Source organism: Lynx canadensis, chromosome F2, assembly GCF_007474595.2.
Source record: "Lynx canadensis isolate LIC74 chromosome F2, mLynCan4.pri.v2, whole genome shotgun sequence".
NCBI classification, from domain to species: domain Eukaryota; kingdom Metazoa; phylum Chordata; class Mammalia; order Carnivora; family Felidae; genus Lynx; species Lynx canadensis.
In genome coordinates this window covers 46105292-46128748 of record NC_044320.2, presented here as the reverse complement: position 1 = coordinate 46128748, position 23457 = coordinate 46105292, and the positions used below count along the sequence as shown (strand labels likewise).

The 23457-nt window shown below is 40.1% G+C and overlaps 1 protein-coding gene across 6 annotated transcripts in view; it reads right to left on the bottom strand.

Moving 5' to 3' along the window:
• Positions 1–6282, bottom strand: part of NBN (nibrin) — a 51302-nt gene extending 45020 nt beyond the window's left edge. Inside the window, exons 1-4 of one of the 6 annotated variants that reach the window (XR_003966183.1) lie at positions 5187–5429; positions 4321–4451; positions 2610–2758; positions 1993–2152 (exon numbers count right to left, since the gene is read on the bottom strand). Coding sequence is in view for 5 of the 6 variants with exons in the window: in XM_030303726.1 (XP_030159586.1) it covers positions 1993–2152; positions 2610–2758; positions 4321–4451; positions 5187–5316 (570 nt within the window). In the remaining variant the exon portion in view is untranslated. Of the gene's footprint in view, positions 1–1992; positions 2153–2609; positions 2759–3189; positions 3247–4320; positions 4452–5186; positions 5430–6178 lie in introns of those variants that run through there. The other 5 variants (XM_030303725.1, XM_030303726.1, XM_030303723.1 and 2 more) reach the window with 5 other exon arrangements.
• Positions 6283–23457: the final 17175 nt, after the last annotated feature.

Here is a 23457-nt window from a genome sequence, read left to right as displayed (position 1 = left end):
AAAGTAAATCGTAGGACTAAGTCTATCAAGTACCCTAGAGATAAATATGAGTTTTAAGACCTTTTCTGCCTAAAAAAATGCCTTTTGAACAGATTGTAACTATGGATTCAAGTATTTTTGAGAAAGTAAATAAAAGTAACAGTTTGGGGAGGGATAAAAGCTCAAAATATATGGAGATCAGGGAGGGTGAGGGTGGAGAAACCGCAAATAGCAAGTGAACTAAACTATCAACATCAAATATATCAAAACCTGAAAAAGATTAGAAAATACCACTGAATATAAAAATCAAGATTCATCATAACTTTAGGAAATAATCCAACTGAAAAATTTCTAAATATGTTTCTAATAACAAGAGGTAGTACTTAAATATGAGCAAGCAGCTTAGGGTGTCTCTCAAGAATGAAATCTGAATACACCAACCTCAAATGTGAGTGAAATAACTGACTTCTGGCAGGAAGCAGTGATGTGCAACTCACACTGGACTGAGTAAGCTCCAATACATGTGATCCTGGGCAAAGGATTTAATTGGTCACGCCTTAGTTTCTTCTTCAGAAAATAAAAATTGAACTGAATGTTCCTTAAGTTTCCTTTGGGTTCTGACATTTAATGATTTTAAAAATTTAAGGTAACTTGTACTTTTGGATAATTTACCCCCAAAAGAATACAATAACTAGGTTTTCTCTTTTGGCACATGACTGATCAAAAGTATTTGAAAAAGGACTGCTCTATAAGTCAATGATGGTGTATATCCAGTGACTCTCTAATAACCGCTGCCATTAGTATCCCACTCACTGGAATAGTGTGTACTCTGGTGAATGAATGCTAGTTCCAGGTCTGTCACAGACTCAGTAAATCTCTCTCAAGACCTTCCAACTGCCTTTGCTCTTATTTCATAACCACCAAGTGAGTGCATGACTACCTAAGTTTCACTTCTCAGGTACCTTAATACCCCCAAGAGGCTTGTGTCCCCTTAATACCTTCAAGGAAGTCCACACATAAATACGTGGTCACTATAAAGGTGCATCCTTACGGTAAGCTAATAAATGGACATTTTGATTTACTAGCATAAATTGGTACTCAGGAGGTTAATCACTCTGAATTTATAAATCGATTTCATAAACTTGCAAAGATGGAATGATCCTTGATCAGAGATAACCCCACCAACATAAAAGTTTAACCTGAGGTTCAATCTAAGCAGCAAGTCTTTCTCTATGATACCTGTTTAGCTAAAATACATATATTCTAATTACATTAAATATTAATGGATTTTTGCTCTAATAAAGGAATCTAAATATTTTTTGCTTTTCACTATAGATACTAACCTAAAACAATCCCACATTATCTATAGTCAACCTGTTTAAAAGGAGACAAATCACCTCCCAATGTCATTCTTCAATTAGCTTTGGATACGACCAAATCTGATGAAGATGCAAAATCTGAAAACACACCAAAATATATCACTGCTTTAATGAAGAGCTGGCACCTTCTAATGGTGTGTACCTACATACATGTCTCTAGATTGTGAAGATAATATTAACTGATAAGAACTTAGAAAGTCTGTGATTAGGGCATTATACAAAACAGAAACTAAGTAAGAGAGCATGAGACCATGAGATGAGCTGGAGGAAGACAGTCTGATAGAAGAGACTAGAGATGCTAACTTCGGAGACTGGCAGTTGACTTCCATCACTTTGCTTTTAGACTGAAGATATCAACTATAAACTTATTGGTGAAAAGTATACCATAAGTCATTTTTAAAATGCTAAATCAAAACCTGAAATATAATTTTATGTGCTTTTGCTTGTCTCAAATAATAAACAAGTTACCTGAAAAGTCATTCTAGCCTATATGGTATACAAACGCATGGATTAACATATATAAATCCACAACTAACAGCCCTGATAATTGTAAAGTAAACGGCTTGTGTATAGTGGGAGAGTAAGCTTAAATTCAAGAACTTATTTTAACATAATAACAAGGCATTCAACCTACTTTAATGGTAACTTTGACTGATATCATGACAAGATGAGTACATTCTTCTGTCCAATTGTTTACAGTAAGTCCTCCAAGTTGCAATATAGCTTGATTTAAAGCAGTTTTCCCAGAAGCATCTAAACAAGAAGAGCATGCAACCAAAGCCTCATATTCTACTCTGTAAATGAGAATAAGTTACATAAAGTTGTATTATCATAGCTCCAGAAAGGGCAACTTATAGTACTGTAAACTTTAAGCTCATGTCACATTGTGTTATTTTAACTTTTACATGTTATTAAACTTCCTAATTTGTTAAATTATCACTTCCTAAGTCTTAAGTTGCACTTAGGAAAAACAATGATCAAAGTTAACATTATGCTTTCATTGATGTGGAATCAAACAAATGTAGCTCCCATTAAGGTCCTCGGAGACCAATCACACTCTTATTCACCCTTGGCACTACCTATGATTGGCAAAGAGCACTAACCACACATGATGCAAAGTTCACTAACATGCTAAGAAGGAACTAAATTAGACGGTCTTCAATTTATTATCTATAAATAACGTGTCCTTTAAAATTTGAGTAGTGCAAAGCAAAGCCATCCATTTTTAGTATCAATTAAAAAAATCCTTACCTGAATTTACTTTCAAACACTCCAAAAGTAACTCTGTCCCCGGTCTTCAAAGCTTGGGAAAAGCCATTCTGCATTTTTTCCTCATTAACAAAAGTACCATACTTAGAATTATCTTTTATTGTCAATATAGGAATTTCATCTGTTTCACTCTGGGGGGAAAAAAATCAATACCTAATTTAAAGTCTTTTACCACTCAGTAAATATAATTCTCAGGGGGGAAAGGTTTCAAAATAAAAAGCTGGTAACTTTTGAATAGGTAATTGATAGATGGCTAACTTCCTAACACATTAGGCAATAGTTATTGTTTTGGTTACCTGCATAGAATCATCACTCAGCTAGAAATTAATGGCAAATGTCTTAATTCCAGGATCACCCCTCTTAGAACATGCATTTTTGTAAGTCAGTGGAGATTTTTCTGACCCCTGAATTTCACACATTTGACAATTCCTTGTTTTTGTATAGTCTGTTTCACACATGACAGCTTCGTTCCTAAGGGTTTTTTTTTTTTTTTTTTTTTTTTTACATTATCAAAATAACATAGTAAAAAATGGTCCAATGAGAAAAGGGTAGAGTCTCTAACCTGCAGTAATGATTTTATTTTCCCTTTAGGAATTTTAACAATAATCTTCTTCTATACCTAAAAGAATACAGACACAAAACCTAAATATTACTGAACAGATACAGCATTTGATATATAGTCTTTGCTCAAGATAATGGCTTTTCTTCTTATCACCAGCATTATCATGAGCGCATATATATACATATACATGTATATACTTATATATGTTACTTTCAACACCCAGAGTTGTAACTAAAACAACTAACCAAATAAAACAAACTGAAAGCCATTCAGAGGAGCTATGGGACATAAGCAACAGCTGTTTTTCCTAATAAAACAAACCAATTCCCACTGTGAAAACCTACATTATATGGGAAATACCTATCTTCACATGGCTTACAAACTCTTTAAATAAAACAGGAGTTCTGACTTCGGCTCAGATCTCGTGGTTTGTGAGTTTGAGCCCCATGGACCCTGGAGCCTGCTTCAGATTCTGGGTCTCCTTTCTCTGTCCCTCCCCAACTAGTTCTCATTCTGTATCTTTCAAAAATAAACATTTTAAAAAAAAAAATTTTTTTTTTAAATGTTTATTTATTTTTGAGAGAGAGAGAGACAGAGCATGAACGGGGGAGGAGCAGAGAGAGAGACAGAGAGGGAGACACAGAATCCGAAGCAGGCTCCAGGCTCTGAGCTGTCAGCACAGAGCCCGATGCGGGGCTCGAACTCACGGACCGTGAGATCATGACCTGAGCCGAAGTCGGGTGCTTAACCGACTGAGCCACCCAGGCGCCCCCCACCAAAAAATTTTAAATAAAGCAGGAGTGTGACAGTCTGTCACTGCTTCACTGCCAGGCTTGGCACATTGATGGACACACAGTAAACACGTAATGTTCATCAAGTAAGTATAAATGTGTTCTACTTCCTTTGACTTTCTAAATTACTACAACAGAGTAAAACATGGGAACAGAAACTTCACATATCAAACTAAACGAGTATCATTTTTACGACTACCAAAATGTTAAGTATTTAACATTTAAAGAACACCTTTATGAAATTAAAAATCCTACAAACTCTCTCACATACCCACCAAAGTAATCCTGTAATTTCAACTCCCTTACTATATAAACTAGTGAAATAAAATTAGTAACATACCGGCATGGTTACTGAAAAGTTAGCAGTTAACACAGCATGATTTCGACTGATTGACTGATCCCCTTCAATTAGAATGCCACAGTTTTTCCTTCCAACAACGTATTCAACACCAGTCAACAGTCTGAATGGTTCTATTAAAAAAAAAAAAAAAGTAAATGTATAGACACACATCCAGATACACATATATATGCAGGCAAATACTTCAATATTCTTATTTTACTATTTAAATGTTAATAATCAACTTTATATAAATCAAACTTGGGTTTTCTGGTAAAGTCTCACTGAAGAATGCAAAAGATTAGATAAATGGAAAACTCTAGAATTTTCTAAAGAGAAAACAATATTGAGCAGTGTCAATGCTTGCCCAAATTAACTTACACATTTCATTCATTACCCAACAAAATTCCCAATACTACGTCTGGAACCTGATAGATTCAAAAATCCACTGGGAAATAAATGTAAAAAACTGTCAAGAAAAATATGAATATTACAGAACCTCCCCTACCAGATGGTAAGCTACGTCATAAAGCTATAGTAATTAAAATGTATGTTATCAGGAAGAAACAACATAGATCAATGCAAAATTCAGCCCTGATTTAAGTGTGTATTTGGGGGGAGTTTTGTTTTTACGTAAAAGATAGCATTTCAAACAAGCGGGAAAATGTTATTAGTTTTGTTTTGTTTTGTTAATGTTGCAATCACAAATTATGGGTTGCAAAAGCATTTTGTTGGAAGCTAGTAGAGTTTTTGTATGGGAACCCAGGAGTCCATCACCGGAGTGGTAGGGTAATTAGGGCGGATAAACTCGCCTAAAAGTCAAGAATGCTGGCCAATGATGATAGAGGCATTTTTGTACTGCTACCTACCTTGGCTACAGGAACTCTGAGAGCCAGCCACAGGGCACGGCTGTTCTTGGAAAGCAACTGAATCGTACTCGCCCACCAACAGCTTACGTTCTACCTCAGCACGGCTCCAAGTCCACGGTGATGCCTTCATCTTTAGTCTTTATAGTACTTACTTTCCTAACCATTCGTTTTGGCCTTCTTCACACACTGTTAGTAAACTGAGGTAGGTCTTTGGCCTAAGGGCGACACCTAATCATAGGCTACAGCCGCTTAACAAGGACTCGGACACACCAGGCAACCAATTAACGGGACATAACCACCTGCCATGGCTGAAAATACACGGCAGAAAAAAAATCTACTTTGTCAGTTCTGATGACAAAAAGGGCTCTAAAACAAAACTGAAATTACGCTTTCCTGTGGTTGCCACTTATCCGAGTCAAAAAATCTACTTTGTCAGTTCTGATGACAAAAAGGGCTCTAAAACAAAACTGAAATTACGCTTTCCTGTGGTTGCCACTTATCCGAGTCATGGCCGGTTTTTCGCAAGATTGAACAATGCGCTCGAGACAAAGTCATCTGTTGCCATCACTCGGTCTAGCCTGCGTTAACTTCATTCTCGTGTTTCGCCAAAAGCTCGAAACACTAGAGGACGCAACAAGTGGCCGGCCAAGGCTCAATTCGGCAGGGCCTGCAAGCCGGGTCAGAGCCGGTCCCAACCCCCGACCACTAGACGGTAGGCCGGGTGAGGGACGCCAACGCCACTGACAGCCCCTGAGCCCCACGCCCCCTCCACCGCGCACGCAAAAGCCGCGTTCAAAAGCACCGCGCTGCCCGGGAAGACACCGCGGTCCCCACACCCCGCTTCCGCAGCCTCCCGGGGCGGGAACGAAGGCGGCGCCGCAAGGCGGGGAGAAGGCCAAGAAGAACCGGAAGCATCGCTCCTCGGGGCCCCTCTCCCCCCGGCAACTGCTCCCGGGAAAACAGTCCCGGGGGAATCTCCCTTCCGCCCTTACCTCGGGCCGGGCCCGCCACGGGGACCAGCTTCCACATGGGTCCGGGTCTTCTGGGGGAATGGACGACGTGAGGAAGCGTAACAGCAGCTGACCGACGTGCGCGGCCACAGCTCCCGCAATCGGCGTGGACTCCTGGACGTGCGCGCTCCCGGGAGCCGGTCCGCCAGGGATAACCAGGAGTGCGACGTGGGCTGCTAGTCGCCACCTGGTGGTGAAGGGATGGAACAGCGCAATCTGTATCGAAATGTGCTGTATTAGGTTACGAAGTATGGATCCCGTTGTCAATAAGATTATCTAACCTTTTGTGATTGTGAATGGAAATAATTTTAAAAATTAGTTACAAAGCAACCTTGACATAGTAACCAATCATGTAATTTCATGCATTTGCGATTTCTTAGATTGCAGTCATTCCTTTGTATGGATCCAAACGATGATGATAATTATAATGAAGATAAAGATTTTACCCCGCGTCAACTCATTATTTTTGCTCTTATCCAAGCCTTAATCAACTTCTCCTAACTTCTCTACTTCACAACATTACCCTCCATCTAATCAGGAGCTAAACACTGGGGAGTCTATGCTTCCTTTTCATTTCTACTTGAACCAAACTGGTCCACGCTCTTCTCTTAATACTCCAGTAGCACCCTAATTCTTCACCACCCATCTCCTGCATAAATCCATTCTATATCCTGTACACTACAAAATAAACATCCTAAAGCACGCTTGGGATCATATAATTTCTGGTTTTCTAAAGCATTTGTAATGAGAAGGAAAAAAATGTTACTTTAAGAGGCTAGTTTATCAATCTCCATTATAAACATAGATGCAAAAATCATAAACACAAAATTAGCAAATTTAATCAGGTGGTATATAAAAAGGATAATCATGACTTAGTGGGTCTTATTCCAGAAATGGAAGGATGGGTATTTGGGGGAAAGTCCAATATAACTCATCAGAATAACTGGGGGGAAAAAAAAGAAAATTCATATGATCATCTTGGTAGTTGTGGAAAAAAGAATTTGATAAAATTAAACATTTGCTCATGATAAAGACTCTCAGAAAAATAGGAATAAAGGGAACATCCTTGATCTGATAAAGGGCATCTATGAAAAACTACAGCTTATGTTATACTTAAATCATTGAATGTTTCCCCCTGATGTAAGCAATGAAACAAGGACATATTTGCTATTACCACTTGTTTTTAACTTGTTATTGGATGCTCCAGCCAATGCAATAAAGGAGAAAAATAAAAGGCATATAGATCAGAAAGGAAGAAATTACACCGTCATTCATAAGACATATGACTATATACAGTTAAAATCTAAAAGAATCTATCAGCAACTTAAATTAATAAGTGAATTTAATAGGGTCACTGGATACAATGACTATATACAAAATTTAATTGTATTCCAGAGAATAAATAGAAAATGACACATAAAATATACAATCATAATAGTACCCAAAGTCATCAAATACCTAGTTATAAATCTATAAAAAGATGTGATACAAAACATTACTGGCTGCAAAACATTGACAGAAATTAAATACTAAATAAATGCAGCTATATCCATATTTATGGATTAAAATGTCATTTCTCCTAAAACTTATCTATAGATTCAAAGCAATTTCAGTAATGTTCCAGAGGATTGTTTGAAAGGAAATTGATAAGCAGATTCTAAAATACATATGGAAATTCAGAGGCAGAGAATATCCAAGGTAATTTCAAAAAAAAACAAACAAAAACGGGAGTACTTTCACTGCCAGATATTAAGACCTATTAAAAGGTTGTAGTTATTAAATCAGTGTTCTATTGGCACAAAGATAGAAAATAGGCAAATGGTCGAGAGAGAGAGAGACCTAAAAAAGATGCACACATGAAAGGTAATTTGACTTTTCAAAGGTGATACTGCAGAGCAACGTAGGAAGTTGTTTTTTCAGAGGGAGGGGTTCAATAAAAGAACTTGGGGATATTTATTAACACTACAGAAGAAATGAAGGCTGACCACCTTCCTTACCAACAAAATACAAAAAAATCAATTCCAGATGGATCATAAGTCTAAATATGAAAGTAAAATAATAAATATTTTTATAAGAAAACATGACTGAGAAATAGACAAATATTTCTTTTTTTAATTTTTTAAATGTTTTTATTTATTTTTGAGAGGGGGGAGGGGCAGAGAGAGAGAGGGAGACACAGAATCTAAAGCAGGCTCCAGGCTCTGAGCTGTCAGCACTGAGCCTGATGCAGGCCCTGAACTCATGAGCTGTGACCTGAGCCAAAGTCGGACACTTAACTGACTGAGCCACCCAGGCACCCCATGGCAGATATTTCTTAAACAGGACACAAAAAAGTATTCTCTGGAACCCATAATTCTTAAATTTTACTGATTTGGTGGATCCCCAACAATTCGTAGGGTTTTTCTTCTTATTCTTCTGGAGTAAACATGTTTCACCAAGGCCTCCAATTTTTATCAATCTAACTCGATTAGCATAATACCATCAATGCGGTAGACCAGTGTTGTGTTTTGTGAGATATCCAAACATTTCAAGTCTCTTAGGACTATATTATGACAGAGGGTAGAAAAGACAACATAGCCCTGGGGGAAGACTATAAATATTTTCTATTATTTTTTCTAAGTGAATGCAAACACCTTCTAATCTTACTTTCTGATAAGGTTGGAAAAGAACACATTCATCATATCAACCACTTCAAGCCAGTTCCCTGAGGTCATGTTGCTCTGTTCTTGTAAAGATACCACACGCGGTAGAGCAGCTCTAATTGTAGTTATGACTTGGAGTTCAATTGCAGTAGTCTATTATTTATTCTCCAGGAGCTGTTGGGTCTCTGGAGGCACATGAATGGTGAATTAAATGGATATGATGGGAACCAAAAGTGGCATTAATATCTACCATTCTCCTGTATTGTTTTTATTTAATATATTGGCTGTGCAATTTCAAAGGCTCCTTGTGGCCTTTCACACTTTCATAACCCTTATCCCATAGGCCAAGAACCAATGTGGGTGTTATACTAACTACCAAATAGGTCCTTTCCAACTATACGTTTAGGAGTGGGGAAACAACCACCACATTGGTCCATGTGCTCAGTGGACCTGCTGTATGCCAGATCTGGGCAAAAACTCCATTCATTACCTGGCTCCTGTATACCTTTACTCTAATTGAAGGTCATAATAATATTCAGGGTTCCTAGGTATCAATAATTGTGCCCAACAGTCTTCAAAATATTTAGGCATTGTCTTTTCTTCAGTGTATGGTTTCCCAAGGGAATGGCCGTAGGTCTCTTTGGAGAAGAATTGCTGGGGGCATGGGTGCGTCACTGTATATTCTCACTGTGGTGTTACAGGGTCCTCCCTCTTGGTGTTCCTAGCTCTCCTTCAACCACTAGGATCTGGAATGATAAACTGGTTCAAGTCAAGAAACAGGGGAAGAGACTGAACCTTTTTATAGAGGCTGCCACTCTCAGCCTTGTGTTCATCCATCCCTGACTTTTCGTTTTCATTGAGTATGCTTTCATTGGCTAGCTTCTGTCTTTCCCCTGAAGGGTGCCATGTTCTATTAATCATCTTCAGAGCTCTCTGTAGGTCAAGACCTCTGGCTGTCACTCCATTCTTGCCACGCAGTAAGACAGTTGCACCCTTCTGATGCTGGGTGCCTTTGAAACCGGCCTCTACGGTTTCAAGATTCAGGTATCTTTGTTGCTATCTTTGAACCTATTTTGGTAACAGCATCTTTTATCATCAGCCATGAGGTATGGAGGAGAGCCCACCAGTGAGGCTGGTACCCCTCTCACCAGATAATTCCTAGTCACTTTCATAAATGGAGAATTTGAATCAGAACTTTGTCATCTGGTGGAGTTTCCAGCTTTATGTGCATAACCGCTCTAGCATGCCACTTTTCTGAGCATTTTGCTCCCTGCTTCCACCATCTGCCATGACAATTCTATTTCTACTTCTCTCAGCATGGGCCACCACTTTCTTCAAGCCTCTAAGAGCCATCATGGAACTATGACAGTCATATTTTCCAGGGTCCTTTCCAGGGCATTCATTTGTCTCTTCCTGGTGAGTGCTCCCAAATCGATAAACTCTCCCTTATCCAAATTTATTTTCCATTTGCCCCTTGTTCAGGATCCTCAGAATATAGTCCCAAAGGTACTCTCCTTGCTCCCACTGACACATTGATGGCCTTGCAGCTCCTTTTACTGTAAAGTCACATCTTCTTTTATCAGGCCATGTCCTTCCCCAGCTGGGTTACACTATAACTTAGCTCTATTTATTTTCTGATTGCCAGGAGGGGTCACAGGGCAATGTTAAAGTGATAAAGGAAAATTTATCTGTCGCTTGGCAACTGCACAAGACTGATGATCAGAGCTTAGAAATTTTTTTTATTTTTTTTAAATCTTTTTTGTATTTAAAAAAATTTTTTTTTAACATTTATGCATTTTTGAAAGAAGGAGAGAGACAGAGCATGAGTGGGGGAGGGTCAGAGAGAGAGGGAGACACAGAATCTGAAGCAGGCTCCAGGCTCTGTGCTGTCCGCACAGAGCCCAATGCAGGGCTTGAGCCCACAGATGGTGAGATCACGACCTGAGCTGGAGTCGGATACTCAACCAACTAAGCAACCCAGGCACCCCTCTTTTTTGTTTTTAAAAAATTTTTAATTCATTCATTTATTTTTTTATTTTGGTGGGGGCAGGGAGAGAATCTGAGGCAGGCTCCAGCCCCAGCATCAAGACCTACTTGGGGCTCCATCCCATGACCGTGAGCTCATGACCCGAGCTGAAATCAAGAGTCCGATGCTCAACCTACTGAGCCACCCAGGTGCCCCTAGAGCTTAAGAAAAATTTTAAAAGGGGAGACAATGCAAATAGAGTTTAAATTGGTAGCAGATTGGTCTGCTTACTATTCCAGGCCCCCTGCTTTGTGTAGCTTGCTGGCATCTGCTGTCACCTCCTGTTCTGCTGTAAGCGAAGACTACTAGACCTTTTAAGTCTTCATGAAAACTTTCCTCTATGTCCTGCCTTAAGTGAAAGAGAGCTCTCACCCTAGATCAGTTTTTCTCAACCGGTTCTGGGATAATTTCTCCAAAGCCTCTTCCATATTTACTGACCAGTAGGCTATCCACCATATTTATTGGCCAGGAGGATTACTATTTCCACCTAAACCTACACCTTCACTTTCCATTTTAGTGTATTACTCTTCCCTGCCCTGCAAAATCTCTTCTAGGTCCGAATCATTTTGTGTGAATACACTCTTTATAAATTCTGTTACTGTTTCCTATTGGAGGTATACCCATGTCACTTGTCCATATTCGTTGAGGACATCGCCACCTACAGGAGAGTTTTCTGCTCCATCCCAACTCTTGCCAGTATTTTCAAGTAACTGTAAGACACAAATGGGAAACTCATTCTACCCATTTCTCCGACTTTCTCAAATCCTAGGACTTTCACCTCTACTCCCCACACACAACCTCTTCAGTGGCCACCCCTTAGATCATTTCATCACCAGGACCTTCCCCATCTTTAACATGCTACTTTCTGACAAGCTGCCTGGCCTTCTAGGTTTCTTATATGCTCACTCCATTACACCTGCTTTCAGCTTCATCCAGGTCTCTCGGCACTTGATCCCTCCACTTTACCCAGGTGATCAGACTCCTTTTATCCTCCATCATATCCTGGTAAGGCTGGTTACCAGGATTGTAGCTTGAACTACTTTTACTCACAGCTCTGCTTTCAGTACTGGGAGCAGCTCTCAGCACTACTTTCATTCTCAGAGTCTCTGTAGCTCGCTTGTCTAGGAGCCTTAACAAACCCCAATCATGAGCCAATTATACAACCACCTTCTATACTGAAGCTTCTGGATTAAATCTGCCTATCTTTGAAAATGTGAAACCAGTGAAAATTCACAAGCTCTAATATCAGTTGAATTATAGAACAAGACTCATTAGTTCTACCTCTTGCTTTAAAAAAAAAAAATCCATTCTTGAGGTACCTGGGTGGCTCAGTCGGTTTAGCATCTGACTCTTGATTTCGGCTCAGGTTGTGATCTCATGGTAGTGAGGTTGAACCCCAAGTCTGGCGCTGCACTGACAGCATGGAGCCTGCTTGGGATTCTCTCTCTCTCTCTCTCTCTCTCTCTCTCTCTCTCAAAATAAACATTAAAAAAACCTCCATTCTCTGAAACCCTGAACAGCTGTTCTATACCTTTGCCAGTCTCCTCAGATATGATCATCTCCTGTCCCCCTTCCAAAAATAGTGTTTCACATCTTACAGAGAAAATTTTTATAAGGATTTATTTACCATTTCTGCCGAACTCTGCTTTTATCCCTATCATAAGATAAACTTCTTTTCTTTTCTTTTTTTAAATGTTTATTTATTTTTGAGACAGAGAGAGATGGAGCATGAGTGGGGGAGGGGTAGAGAAAGAGGGAGACACAGAATCCAAAGCAGGCTCCAGGCTCTGAGCTGTCAGCACAGGATGTGGGGCTTGAACTCGTCAACTCCAAGATGATGACCTGAGTGGAAGTTGGACGCTCAACTGACTGAGCCACCCAGGCACCCTGACAAAATTCTTTTCTTTTTTTATTTTTAAAAAATTTTTATTTATTTTTGAGAGAGACAGAGAGAGAGAGAGAGAAAGAGAGAGAGAGAGGATGAGTAGGGGAGGGGCAGACAGAGGGAGATGCAGAATCTGAAACATGCTCCAGGCTCTTAGTTGTCAGAGCCTGATGCGGGGCTTGAACTGTGAACTGTGAGATCATGACCTGAGCTGAAGTTGGACGCTTAACTGACTCAGCCATCCAGATGCTCCTACACTTCTTTTCTTTTAAAATCTATACTTACACTTCATCCTTACCTTCTTATCTCTGGTTTCCAGGTATGATTTGACCCTTCAGTTTGAGATCAATTCTTCCATTTGTGCTCAATTTAAACCTGTCTCCTCTCATTTCTCCCAAGGCTTTGCGTTATCAGTTACCTCCTTCTCCTTCGTATTTTCAATTTCTCTCTGTTTCCTTCACCTTATCTTAAAAACATTTAAAAGATCATCTTGCACATAGATCAATGTAACAGAACAGAAAACCTAGAAATGAACCCACAACTATATGGACAGTTAATCTTCAAAAGAGCAGAAGAGAATACCCGATGAAAAAAGTCTCTTCAACAAATGGTGCTGGGAGAACTGGACAGCAACGTGCAAAAGAATGAAGCTGGACTACATTCTTACACCATACTCAAAAATAAATTCAAAACAGATGAAAGACCGAAGTGTGACACAGGAAACCATTAAAATCCTAGAGGAGAACACAGGCAGCAACCTCTTTGACCTCAGCCATAGCAACTTCTTACCAGATATGTCTCCTGAGGCAGGAGAAACAAAATCAAAAATAAACTTCTAGGACTTCATCAAAATAAAAACTTCTGCACAGCAAAAGAAACAATCAACAAAACTAAAAAGCAACCTATGGAATGGGAGATGATATTTGCAAATGACATATCTGAGAAAGGGTTAGTATCCAAAATATATAGAGCTTATAAAACTCAACACCCAAAAATCAAATAATCCAGTAAAAAAATGGCAGAAGAATGAATAGACATTTTTCCAAAGAAGACATACAGATGGCAACAGATACATGAAAAGATGCTCAACATCACTCAGCATCAGGGAAATGCAAATCAAAACTATGATAAGATATCACTTCACACCTGTCAGAATGGCTAAAATGGACAACAGAGAAAACAATAGGTGTTGGCGAGGATGTGGAGAAAGGGGACCCTCTTACTTTTGGTGAGAATGCAAACTGGTGCAGCCGCCTGGGAAAACAGTATGAAGGGTCCTCAGAAAGTTAAAAATAAAACTACACTAAAACCCAGCAATTGCACTACTAGGTATTTATCCACAGAACACAAAAAAACTGATTCGAAGGGGCACATGTACCTTGATGTTTATAGCAGCATATCAACAATAGCCAAATTATGGAAAGAGCCCAAATGTCCCTTGACTGATGAATGATAAGCAACATGTGGTATATATATATGTGGAATATATATATACCACATATATATATATATACACACAATGGAATATATATATATATATATATATATATATATATACACATACATACATACAATGGAATTACTTATCCATAACAAAGAATGAAATCTTGCCATTTGCAATGATATGGATGGAGCTAGAGTGTATTATGCTAAGCTGAATAAATCCAAGAAGGCAAATACCATATAATTTCACTCATATGTGCACTTTAAGAAACAAAATAAATGAATACGGGAGGAAAAAGAGAGGTAAATCAAGAAACAGACTCAACTCTAGAGAGCAAACTGATGGTTACCAGAGAGGAGACGGGTAGGGGGATGGGCTAAGTAGGTGATGGGGATTAAGGAAGGCACTTGCTGTGATGAGCACTGGGCGATGTATGGAAGTGATGAATCACTAAATTCTACACATGAAACTAATAATGACATAGCTGTATGTTAGCTAACTGGAATTTAAATAAAAACTTGGGGAAAAAAAGATAAATAAAAAGACAATCTGGGGCACCTGGGTGGCTCAGTCGGTTGAGCATCTGACTTCAGCTCAGGTCATGATCTCACAGTTTGTGAGTTCCAACCCTGCGTCGGGCTCTGTGCTGACAGCTCAGAGCCTGGAGCCTGCTTCAGATCCTGTGTCTCCCTCTCACTCTGTTCCTCCCCTGCTTGTGCTGTCTCTCAAAAATAAATAAATGTTAAAAAATTAAAAAAAAAAAAAGACAACCTTGTCATCCTCTAAAATTTCATTAACTTGGTCATCAACTTCTAATTTAAGCTAAAGCATAGGTTTAACAGGGCTAGGATTTCATTGTCTCAGGATAACACACAAGTACCAATAAAGGTAGCTTAGTCTCCCTTTACATATAGGTGGGCTTAAATTATATCTACTTTGCAATATTGTTGTTAGTATTAAATGAGATACTACACTATACATCATGGGTATCAAACAAATATTGAGTTCCTTTCCTTCCTTTCTAGTTCCTTAAGGGTAGGGGCTGCATCTAAATCATATTTGGGTCCCTACTATCTAAATCACTTTTGTATATCTAATATTTACCATAGTGATGGATACCTGATGTAACTGTTTATTAAATTGAACTACTCATGGAAACTTTTTTACACTTGTTTCCAATATTTATGTTGAACCGTGAAAGCAAGTGCAGTTTGGGGAAATGAGAAGCATGTGGAGAACCAGTGTTGACCCAAAGTGTATCTTTTTTATTATGAAGATTATCTGAGAGTAAGGAACAAGTGAGTTCTATTTTTATAGCTCAACCCTAATTTCATTTTGCTAGAATTATTTTACTGCAATAATTCTATTGTATATTTTACTAGAATAAAAAATTTAACTTCTGTGTCTTAATTGTTTTATCTTTATATGGGAGTATACAGTATATATCAAGTTAGTCTGTGAATTATTAGTAGAGTTACCCAAACATCAGTGGATTAGTTGAATTAAATTGGCTGTTTAACTATTATTTATTTATTAATGTTTATTTTTGAGAGAGAGAGAGAGAGAGAGAGACACCGAGTGTGAGTGGGGGAGGGGCAGAGACAGAGGGAGACACAGAATCCAAAGCAGGCTCCAGGCTCTGAGCTGTCAGCACAGAGCCCAACGTGGGGCTCGAACTCACAGACTGTGAGATTATGACCTGAGACAAAGTCGGACACTTTACTGACTGAGCCTGTATAATTTATTTTTTTTAATTGGAAGATAAAAGGACGTCAGACCCCCAAATTGCAAAGTGTAAGACTTGCCTCTATGGCACAAGAACAAACAAGCCTTTGTTTGGGATCATGGGCAAACCTCCCTTCCAGAGGTCATTTAAGAAGCTAATTGAGATTGCTAAGCACTTTGAAAATATGAAGTTTAATATTCACCTAAAATGTGTAAAATTAGATGAGGTACTCAAGCACCAGAGAAGCATAAGAGCTAATATTCTGAAGGAAGAATATTATCTACCAGGTTTTTAAAAGTCTTAATAGCATTTCACAATGACCTTCTTAGTACCTCACCAGGTGGCCTATAATAACTCTGCCAAATCTAATTTATTTGTAAAATCACAGATTTTTAGAACTACTAAAACTAGAACAGAAGTGATTTTAGAGATAATTTACATCAACACCCCAGTTTTATGATGAGGAAAATAAAGCTGGTAAAAGTTTACTTGCCCGGTAGCTGAAAGCCAATCTGTAGTGGAGTCAGGACACAAACAAGATAAGCAGATCTTGTGCTTCTCAGTGCAATCTCTTTGAAGATTTTTTCTTAACGTTTTTATTTATTTTTGAAGGAGAGAGAGAGAGCATGGGGGGGGGGGCGGGGAAGAGAGAGAGAGGGAGGCACAGAATTAAAAGCAGGCTCCAGGCTCTAAGCTGTCAGCACAGAGCCCGATGCAGAGCTCGAACCCACAAAGTGTGAGATCATGACCTGAGCTGAAGTCAGATACTTAACTGACTGAGCCACCCAGGCGCCCCTCTGTGCAATCTCTTTAGATCCCTGCAACAGCAGCCTGGACCAAGTCCTCTGAGCACTCCTGTGCACTAACACTGCAGTAGGTAAATGATGTCAGCCTCCTGTGACCCTTTCAAGTGACCTCAAGAAGAAACGAAAAACAAGAAGAACCAGTAAACCAGATAAGTGGAGGCATGCACGCAATATTTTTTATCAGACATGATAGAAACATAATGAATGTATTAAGATGAGCTGAGGGTCTTCAACATGTCTATGCGGAAATTAATAAACATTGGTTTTCACAACTGATCAAATTATATCTTGTGACGGGCAGACCTTGGGGAACTGCTTACAGATACTACTACCCTTTAACCTTTTAATATATAATGCCCTGGAAACTGACATGCTTTGGAGCAGTTCTTTCAGAGCAATGTGAAATACTGTTCCCTGGACTATCGTCCTCAGTAAGATGATGAATCAAGCATTTACTAACCTATTTTGAGGTCGGCTTTTTTTTTTTCAGTTCACGCTACCGTTTAGCAATCCCCATGCTATGCAGCCAGGAGTGAATGAATGCTGGATTGAAAATGGAGGTGGGAGCATTTTCAATTGTTGTTCCTTTTTCTCAGAATCATACTTCTACCTTTAAGGATGTTACTGATCCCATGGCCAGCACCTCCCACCTAAAGTAGTCAAGAATTCCCCTTTCAGGTGGGCTTTCTTCCAATTGTTCAGTAGTGAAACAAATCGGTCAAAGGATTTCTCATGCCGTCTCCCAGACAATGCTAAACAACTCTCTGGCCTTTTCTGGAAGACATGTTTTTTTTTTTTTTATTTCCCTAGCAGTGAGGCCTGAGGCCAGTGTAACTGTGTGACGTTAGGGCTGGGCACTAAGGGGTTTGAAGTTCATTGCCATTGGGGAAACATAGTTAAAACAGATTCTTCTGGCATACCAGAACCCCTTTCCACAAATATAGAAGGGAAAGGGAACTGTTTTATTATCGAATAAGCATAAGCCAGAATTCCAGACAATCTGCTCAAAAGATCGCTGAGAGAAATCTCACCCTTTTATATAGGCAAGCAGATAAAACTCATTCCATAACATGTTCTCCAGATAAACAATGGCTAGTCCTTGAATAAGAGGACTTGACAGCCTCATTTGTCACACATAGCTCATCTTAGGTTCACCTGGCAATTAGAGTAACCATTGTGTTAGCTAATTGCTTTTATCCAGAAGACAAACTCATATCTTTTTTTTAAAGTTTATTTATTTTTGAGAGAGAGCATGAGTGGGGGAGGGGCAGAGAGAGAGGGAGACACAGAATCTGAAGTAGGCTCCAGGCTCTGAGATGTCAGCACAGAGCCCAAAGTGGGGCTCAAACTCACCAACTACAAGATGACCTGGGCAGAAGCCTGATGCTTAACTGACTGAGCCACCCAGGTGCCCTGACAAACTCATATCTTTATGACAGGAGATAGTTTTACAGGTTGAACTAGGAAATGGGGTCTATCTTTCTTGATTGTTACATTTCAAAGAGATGGCCCCCTGGTCCTTGAGAGAGATTACTGGGTTTTAAAGGTAGCAGAGTTTTATTTAACCTTTTAAAAAGGATCTACATACATTTCAGAGGCCACGGAAGAATTTACAATGACAAGTTTTCTACAGTAAATGCTCCAAAAAAAGGGGGAGTCATTTCCCCTATTTTCAACTGAGAATTGTCTTCATATTAATTCATATTCCCACTTGTTAGATCAAAAAAGATGTGACCACCAGTTGACCCGTGAGATGGACCAGGGCACTTCAAAGGCACTTCACCCCTGCTCCTGCCCTTGGAATGTGGGTTCAACTTGTCTTTCCTGCTCCCAGAGGCTGCTCCAAGGACACAGCCTTGAGATGGTGATGTGATGTTGAAAACACCTGCACAGTATGCATGACTGAGCCCACTTAGGGCCTTTTTATAAGCTTTTAAGATTTGGAGGGTGGGTGCAGGGATCGATTCATCTTGCCGCTCAAGACGAGCCTCATATGTAAGTTCCTTTGCTATTATTAAAATTGCCACCTACCAACATGGAGAGGGCTGTCTCCTTCTTCAGTCTCTCCCCGCCTCTGCATAAGGGGGCTGGGTTCCCATTCCACCACTAAAGCTCCGAGGGGGGTTGAGAACATACACCACTTAAATTGTCAAACTGATGGAAACTGATCACCTTCTTCAATCTCTTCCCCAGGGACAGAAGCTGTGAGCCTTGATTTCATCCAAACACAACTTTGTTTACTTATTTTAGACACTTCATGTTAGGTGTGTATAGAACTCTGTAACAAAAATATGAAACAGCAATGATTGCAATTTCTAGACAACACAAGAACAAGGCATTTTGTAGGCTTTTCCTTTTTTTTTCTTCTTCCCTGGGGTAGTTTATCTTCTGGATAATAATCTTGTTGAACTTGCTAAATAGTCATAGCCTGTGGTTCCATGAGAAAAATAAAAACACATTATATAGTGATTTCAGGGGTTTCCCTTAACTCTGGGCTACCTACTGCTCAGTCTCTAAGTACATGATCATAATGAGCGTTTACTGTTCTGTATGTATCATGCCCTGTTGCAAGTGCTTTAAATATATTATTTAAACCTGAGTAAAACCTTTTGAAGTTAGCACTCTTAATATCTGCACTTCACAGATAAGGAAATGAAACGGAAAAAGTTCTTGACTGCCTAAACTTGACTTATCTAGTGAGCCATATAGCTCTGCTTGAGCCCCAACAGTCTGACTCCCATGTCTACACCTCACTAGCACAGTGACAATGCACTGGCGGAGAGCTGGCCCCGGGCTGGGCTCAGACTCCATCACTGTTAGTTAATAGCTGGGCAGTTTGCCTAATTGTTCTTTGCCTCAGTTTCCAAATGAGGATAATAATAGTATAAACCTCACAAATGCTTATGAGGACTAGTAGACATGTAGGGTGCTGAGCACAGTCTGAACACAAAACAATTAAGAAATACTAGCCTTCAGGAGTAATATATCCTCAGGCATTGAAGTCAAACCCCATGGCTCCTGCCTAAGTGAAATAACTCAGGGCATTTGGAGTGACTGCTTTTTTACTTGCCCCCAGTCTATGACTTAGTAGTGCCTATCAGTGCTACAAGTTGTCTAAATTATATTTATGGTACTGCCTTTAGAAGATGGCAACAGCCTCAGTGCTTATTCATTCAACAAATCTGTGCAGAAGGCTCACTATGTACCAAATATTTGCTAGATGTGGGGGATAGAAGGATGTGTAAAAAAAAAAAAAAAAAGACTCCCCCCCACACCCTATTGTATAAAAGAGAGACACAACCACAATTGTATTAAGAGCTACAAAAGGAAAAACCTGAACTCTATGAAAATGTGTAGCAAGGGCAGAGGTGGCTTTACCAGAAGCTGGTAAAGCTCAGGGCCCCTTAAGTGCACAGTCCTTTCATCGCACCGGGCCATTTATTTTTCAGTAAAATTTGCAAGAGTAAGATACCACAACATTAGTGGTTAAAATAAGTCTTTTCATTCCTACTTTTATTTGTCTTTGGGCCCTGCTTTCTCCTTCCCCTCTCAAGATCATGAGAAGCGCCCCAGGTTTGACACAGGCCTTTGAGGAGACCTCTCTGGTTTTCAGACCACAGTGGTTCTATTTTCCCCTAGCTGACTTGTTCTCTTGAAGCCCAAGCCTCTGCCAAGGTGTACCAAGCTTGATGTCCCAACACTTAAGCTGAGTGCCCAGTGCCTAGCCTGCCGAAGTGTATTTTATAGTTATTCTCTTCTGACTAGTGGTAGAGTGTGGGCCTACCTGAAACATTTGCAACCTCCTTTCCTTCCTATGGATAGCATAGTGGTTATGGTAGGCAGAACTCTAAGAGGTACCCATAATCCCTACTACCCGGTGTAATCTCCTCCCCTTGATTATGGATCAGATCTGTGACTTGGTTCTAGCCAACAGAATATGGCAAAGGTGAAGGGATTTTGCACATATAAGTAAGGTTCTAAATCAGTTGGTTTTTAGTTAATCAAAGATTATAATTATTCTCAGTATGCCACACTTGATCAGGTGGTTATCCTTAAAAGAGGGACTGGGTCCTTCCTGAGATGAGAGATTCTCCTTGCTAGCTAGATGTAATAAGTAGTCACATTGGAGAAGCTCATATAGAAAAGAATTACTAGTGACCTCTAGAAACTGAGGGTGGCCTCCAGCCAATGGCCAGCAAAAGCTGGGGGCCTCAGTCATATGGGCACAAAGAAATTAATTCTGCCAACAACCTGAATGACCTTGGAGGCAGATTCTTCTCCAATTTAGCCTCCAGATGAAAACTTGGCCTCGTGGACAACTTTATTGCAGTCTTTTTGAGAGCCTAAGCATACCTGGATAGTCATAGAGTTTGTCTAGGACTGTCTAGGACCATATCTGGACTTCTGACCCATAGAAACAGTGACATAATAAATATATATCATTTTTAGACCCTAATGTTGTAGTATCTCTGTGGAAACAAGATGGACTCCACCCAAAATTTGGTTTGGGTATCAAGACTGATGATGCCAAACACACACACACACACACCACCACCACCACCACCACCACCACCATCATGAGAATACAAAAAGCTTTATTATTTATGTAGTGAGATTGGTTGGGAGGACAGAGAAATCCTCCTGAGCTAATCTAAAAATGGTTTGAGAGAGCAAGTATTATGGGCTGAATTGTGTCCCCTTCAAATTCATATTTTGGCGTCCTAACCCCCAGTACCTTAGAATTTGACCAATCGGTCAAATCACCCATTTTAGAGATATGGCTTTAAAGAAATAATAAGGTTAAAATGAGGTCATTCTGGGGAGCCCTAATCCAGTGAATGACTGGTGTCCTCATAAGGAGGAGACATTTGGTCGTAGAAATGTAAAGAAAGAAGAGCATGTGAAGACAGTGGAAGAAGACACAAGCTATGAACCAAGGAGACAGATTTCAGAAGAAACCAACCTCAGTGACATTTTGATATCAGATTTCCAGCCTCCAGAATTGTGAAAAAATGAATTTCTGTTGTTTAAACCACCCAGGCTGTGACGCTTTACTATGGCAGCCCCAGAGAATTAATACGGTAAGGAAAAAAGAGTGGCTTGGGGGTTTTTAGAGTTGTTAGGGGCTGGTTAGGGGTTAGAATGAGGATGCCCACAGATGACAAGGGGCTTGCTGCAATGCCAAAGGAGGGTGTGTTTGTGCTTTCTTGTCAGCTTGCCCAGCTGACCCAAGACACAAGGGAAGGGGTGGGGGTGAGGCTGAAAACTGAGCATCAACAAGTGAAGTCAGACTTTTGTTACAGTGAAGATGGTGGTACTTTGTCACAGGAAAAAGAATGTACTGGGAAAGAGCACAGGCTCTAGGTCTGGACAGCTACAATCACATCCCAGCTCTGCCTCTCCAAGGCTGTGGAGCTTGAGTCAAGTTCCTCAACCACTCTGGTATATGCCTCTGGGACATAAGGGAAAGGATAAAGCAAACCTTACAGGGTCGTGAGAATTAGATGAGGGTGGGTTGACAATGGGGCATCCCACTGGTAGACCCTGGGGCCTCACCACTTCAAGGTACCATCTACCACCAACTACGGCGTCTGCATTTCTTTTCTTGAGGTCCTTCTCTGAAGCCCCGATGCTAAGCCCACAGGACAAAAGGGCTGGAGAATCAACATCTAACCCCAGCAGCCCTCAGCTGTTTAAAAAGGAGTGGTGTGTAAATACCCCAGCTCCCTCACTTCTAGGTGAGATTTCTCTGAGACGTGTGTTAGTCTTTGGGCTGCTATAACAAAATATCATAGACTGGGTGGCTCATAATCAGCAGAAATTTACTGCTTGCAGCTGCAGAAGCGGGAAGTCTGATGCTAGAATGGTCAGGTTCTGATGAGAGCCTCCTTCTGGGTTACAAACTGCTGGCTTCTCATTGCACCTTCATATGTTGTAAGGGATGAGCTAGCTCTCTGAGGTCTCTTTTATAAGTGCCCTCATCTAGTCACTTCCCAAAGGCCCCACCTCCTAATACCATTGCCTTGGGGGTTAGGCTTTCAGACTATGAATAGTCAGTCCATAGCAGCATGTTTTCTCTGAGTTTCCTCTGTGGCATTGGCTCTAGTTGTCCACAGTGTTAGCTAGCTGGATAACCTTGTATCACTTGCCTTTCTTCTCTACTGGTAATTCCCAAATGAGTAACTTGCACTGGATCCTTGTTCCATAATCTGCTTACAGGGAACCCAAAATGAGACAATGAGTTAATATAGTAAAGGCAATGTCAATACCCTCCAGCCAGAGTCCAATAGGAACACACCTAGAGTTGAACTGATAGGATTCATTATTTTGCATCAAGGGAGGACACACACCATGGGAAACCATGGGGTGTCTTAGTAAAAGGGTGTTCGAAAGAATCTATTATAGGATTTGGACTTTTGTTGGATAATTTGGGAGATGTTCTAAGGAAGTGGTGGGTTCACTCTAGGTTGGATGCTGTCAGAAAGCAAGGGCAATTCTAAGAAGGACGATCTCAGTAAGTTTGATCTAGAGTGAGGGGATACTAGAATGAGATAAAAGTTGTACTTGGTAAGGAAACAGTCACTCATTAGAGCCAAGAGACAGGTTGTTAGATGTTTTGTGGGTAACAACCGTGATCTTGTTTTTGTGCATAGACAAAATTATGAAGTCAGCTCGCTTTGTCTCACTTTTTGATCTTGCAGCAAACTTGTGCAGTTTGTATTCTGTGACATA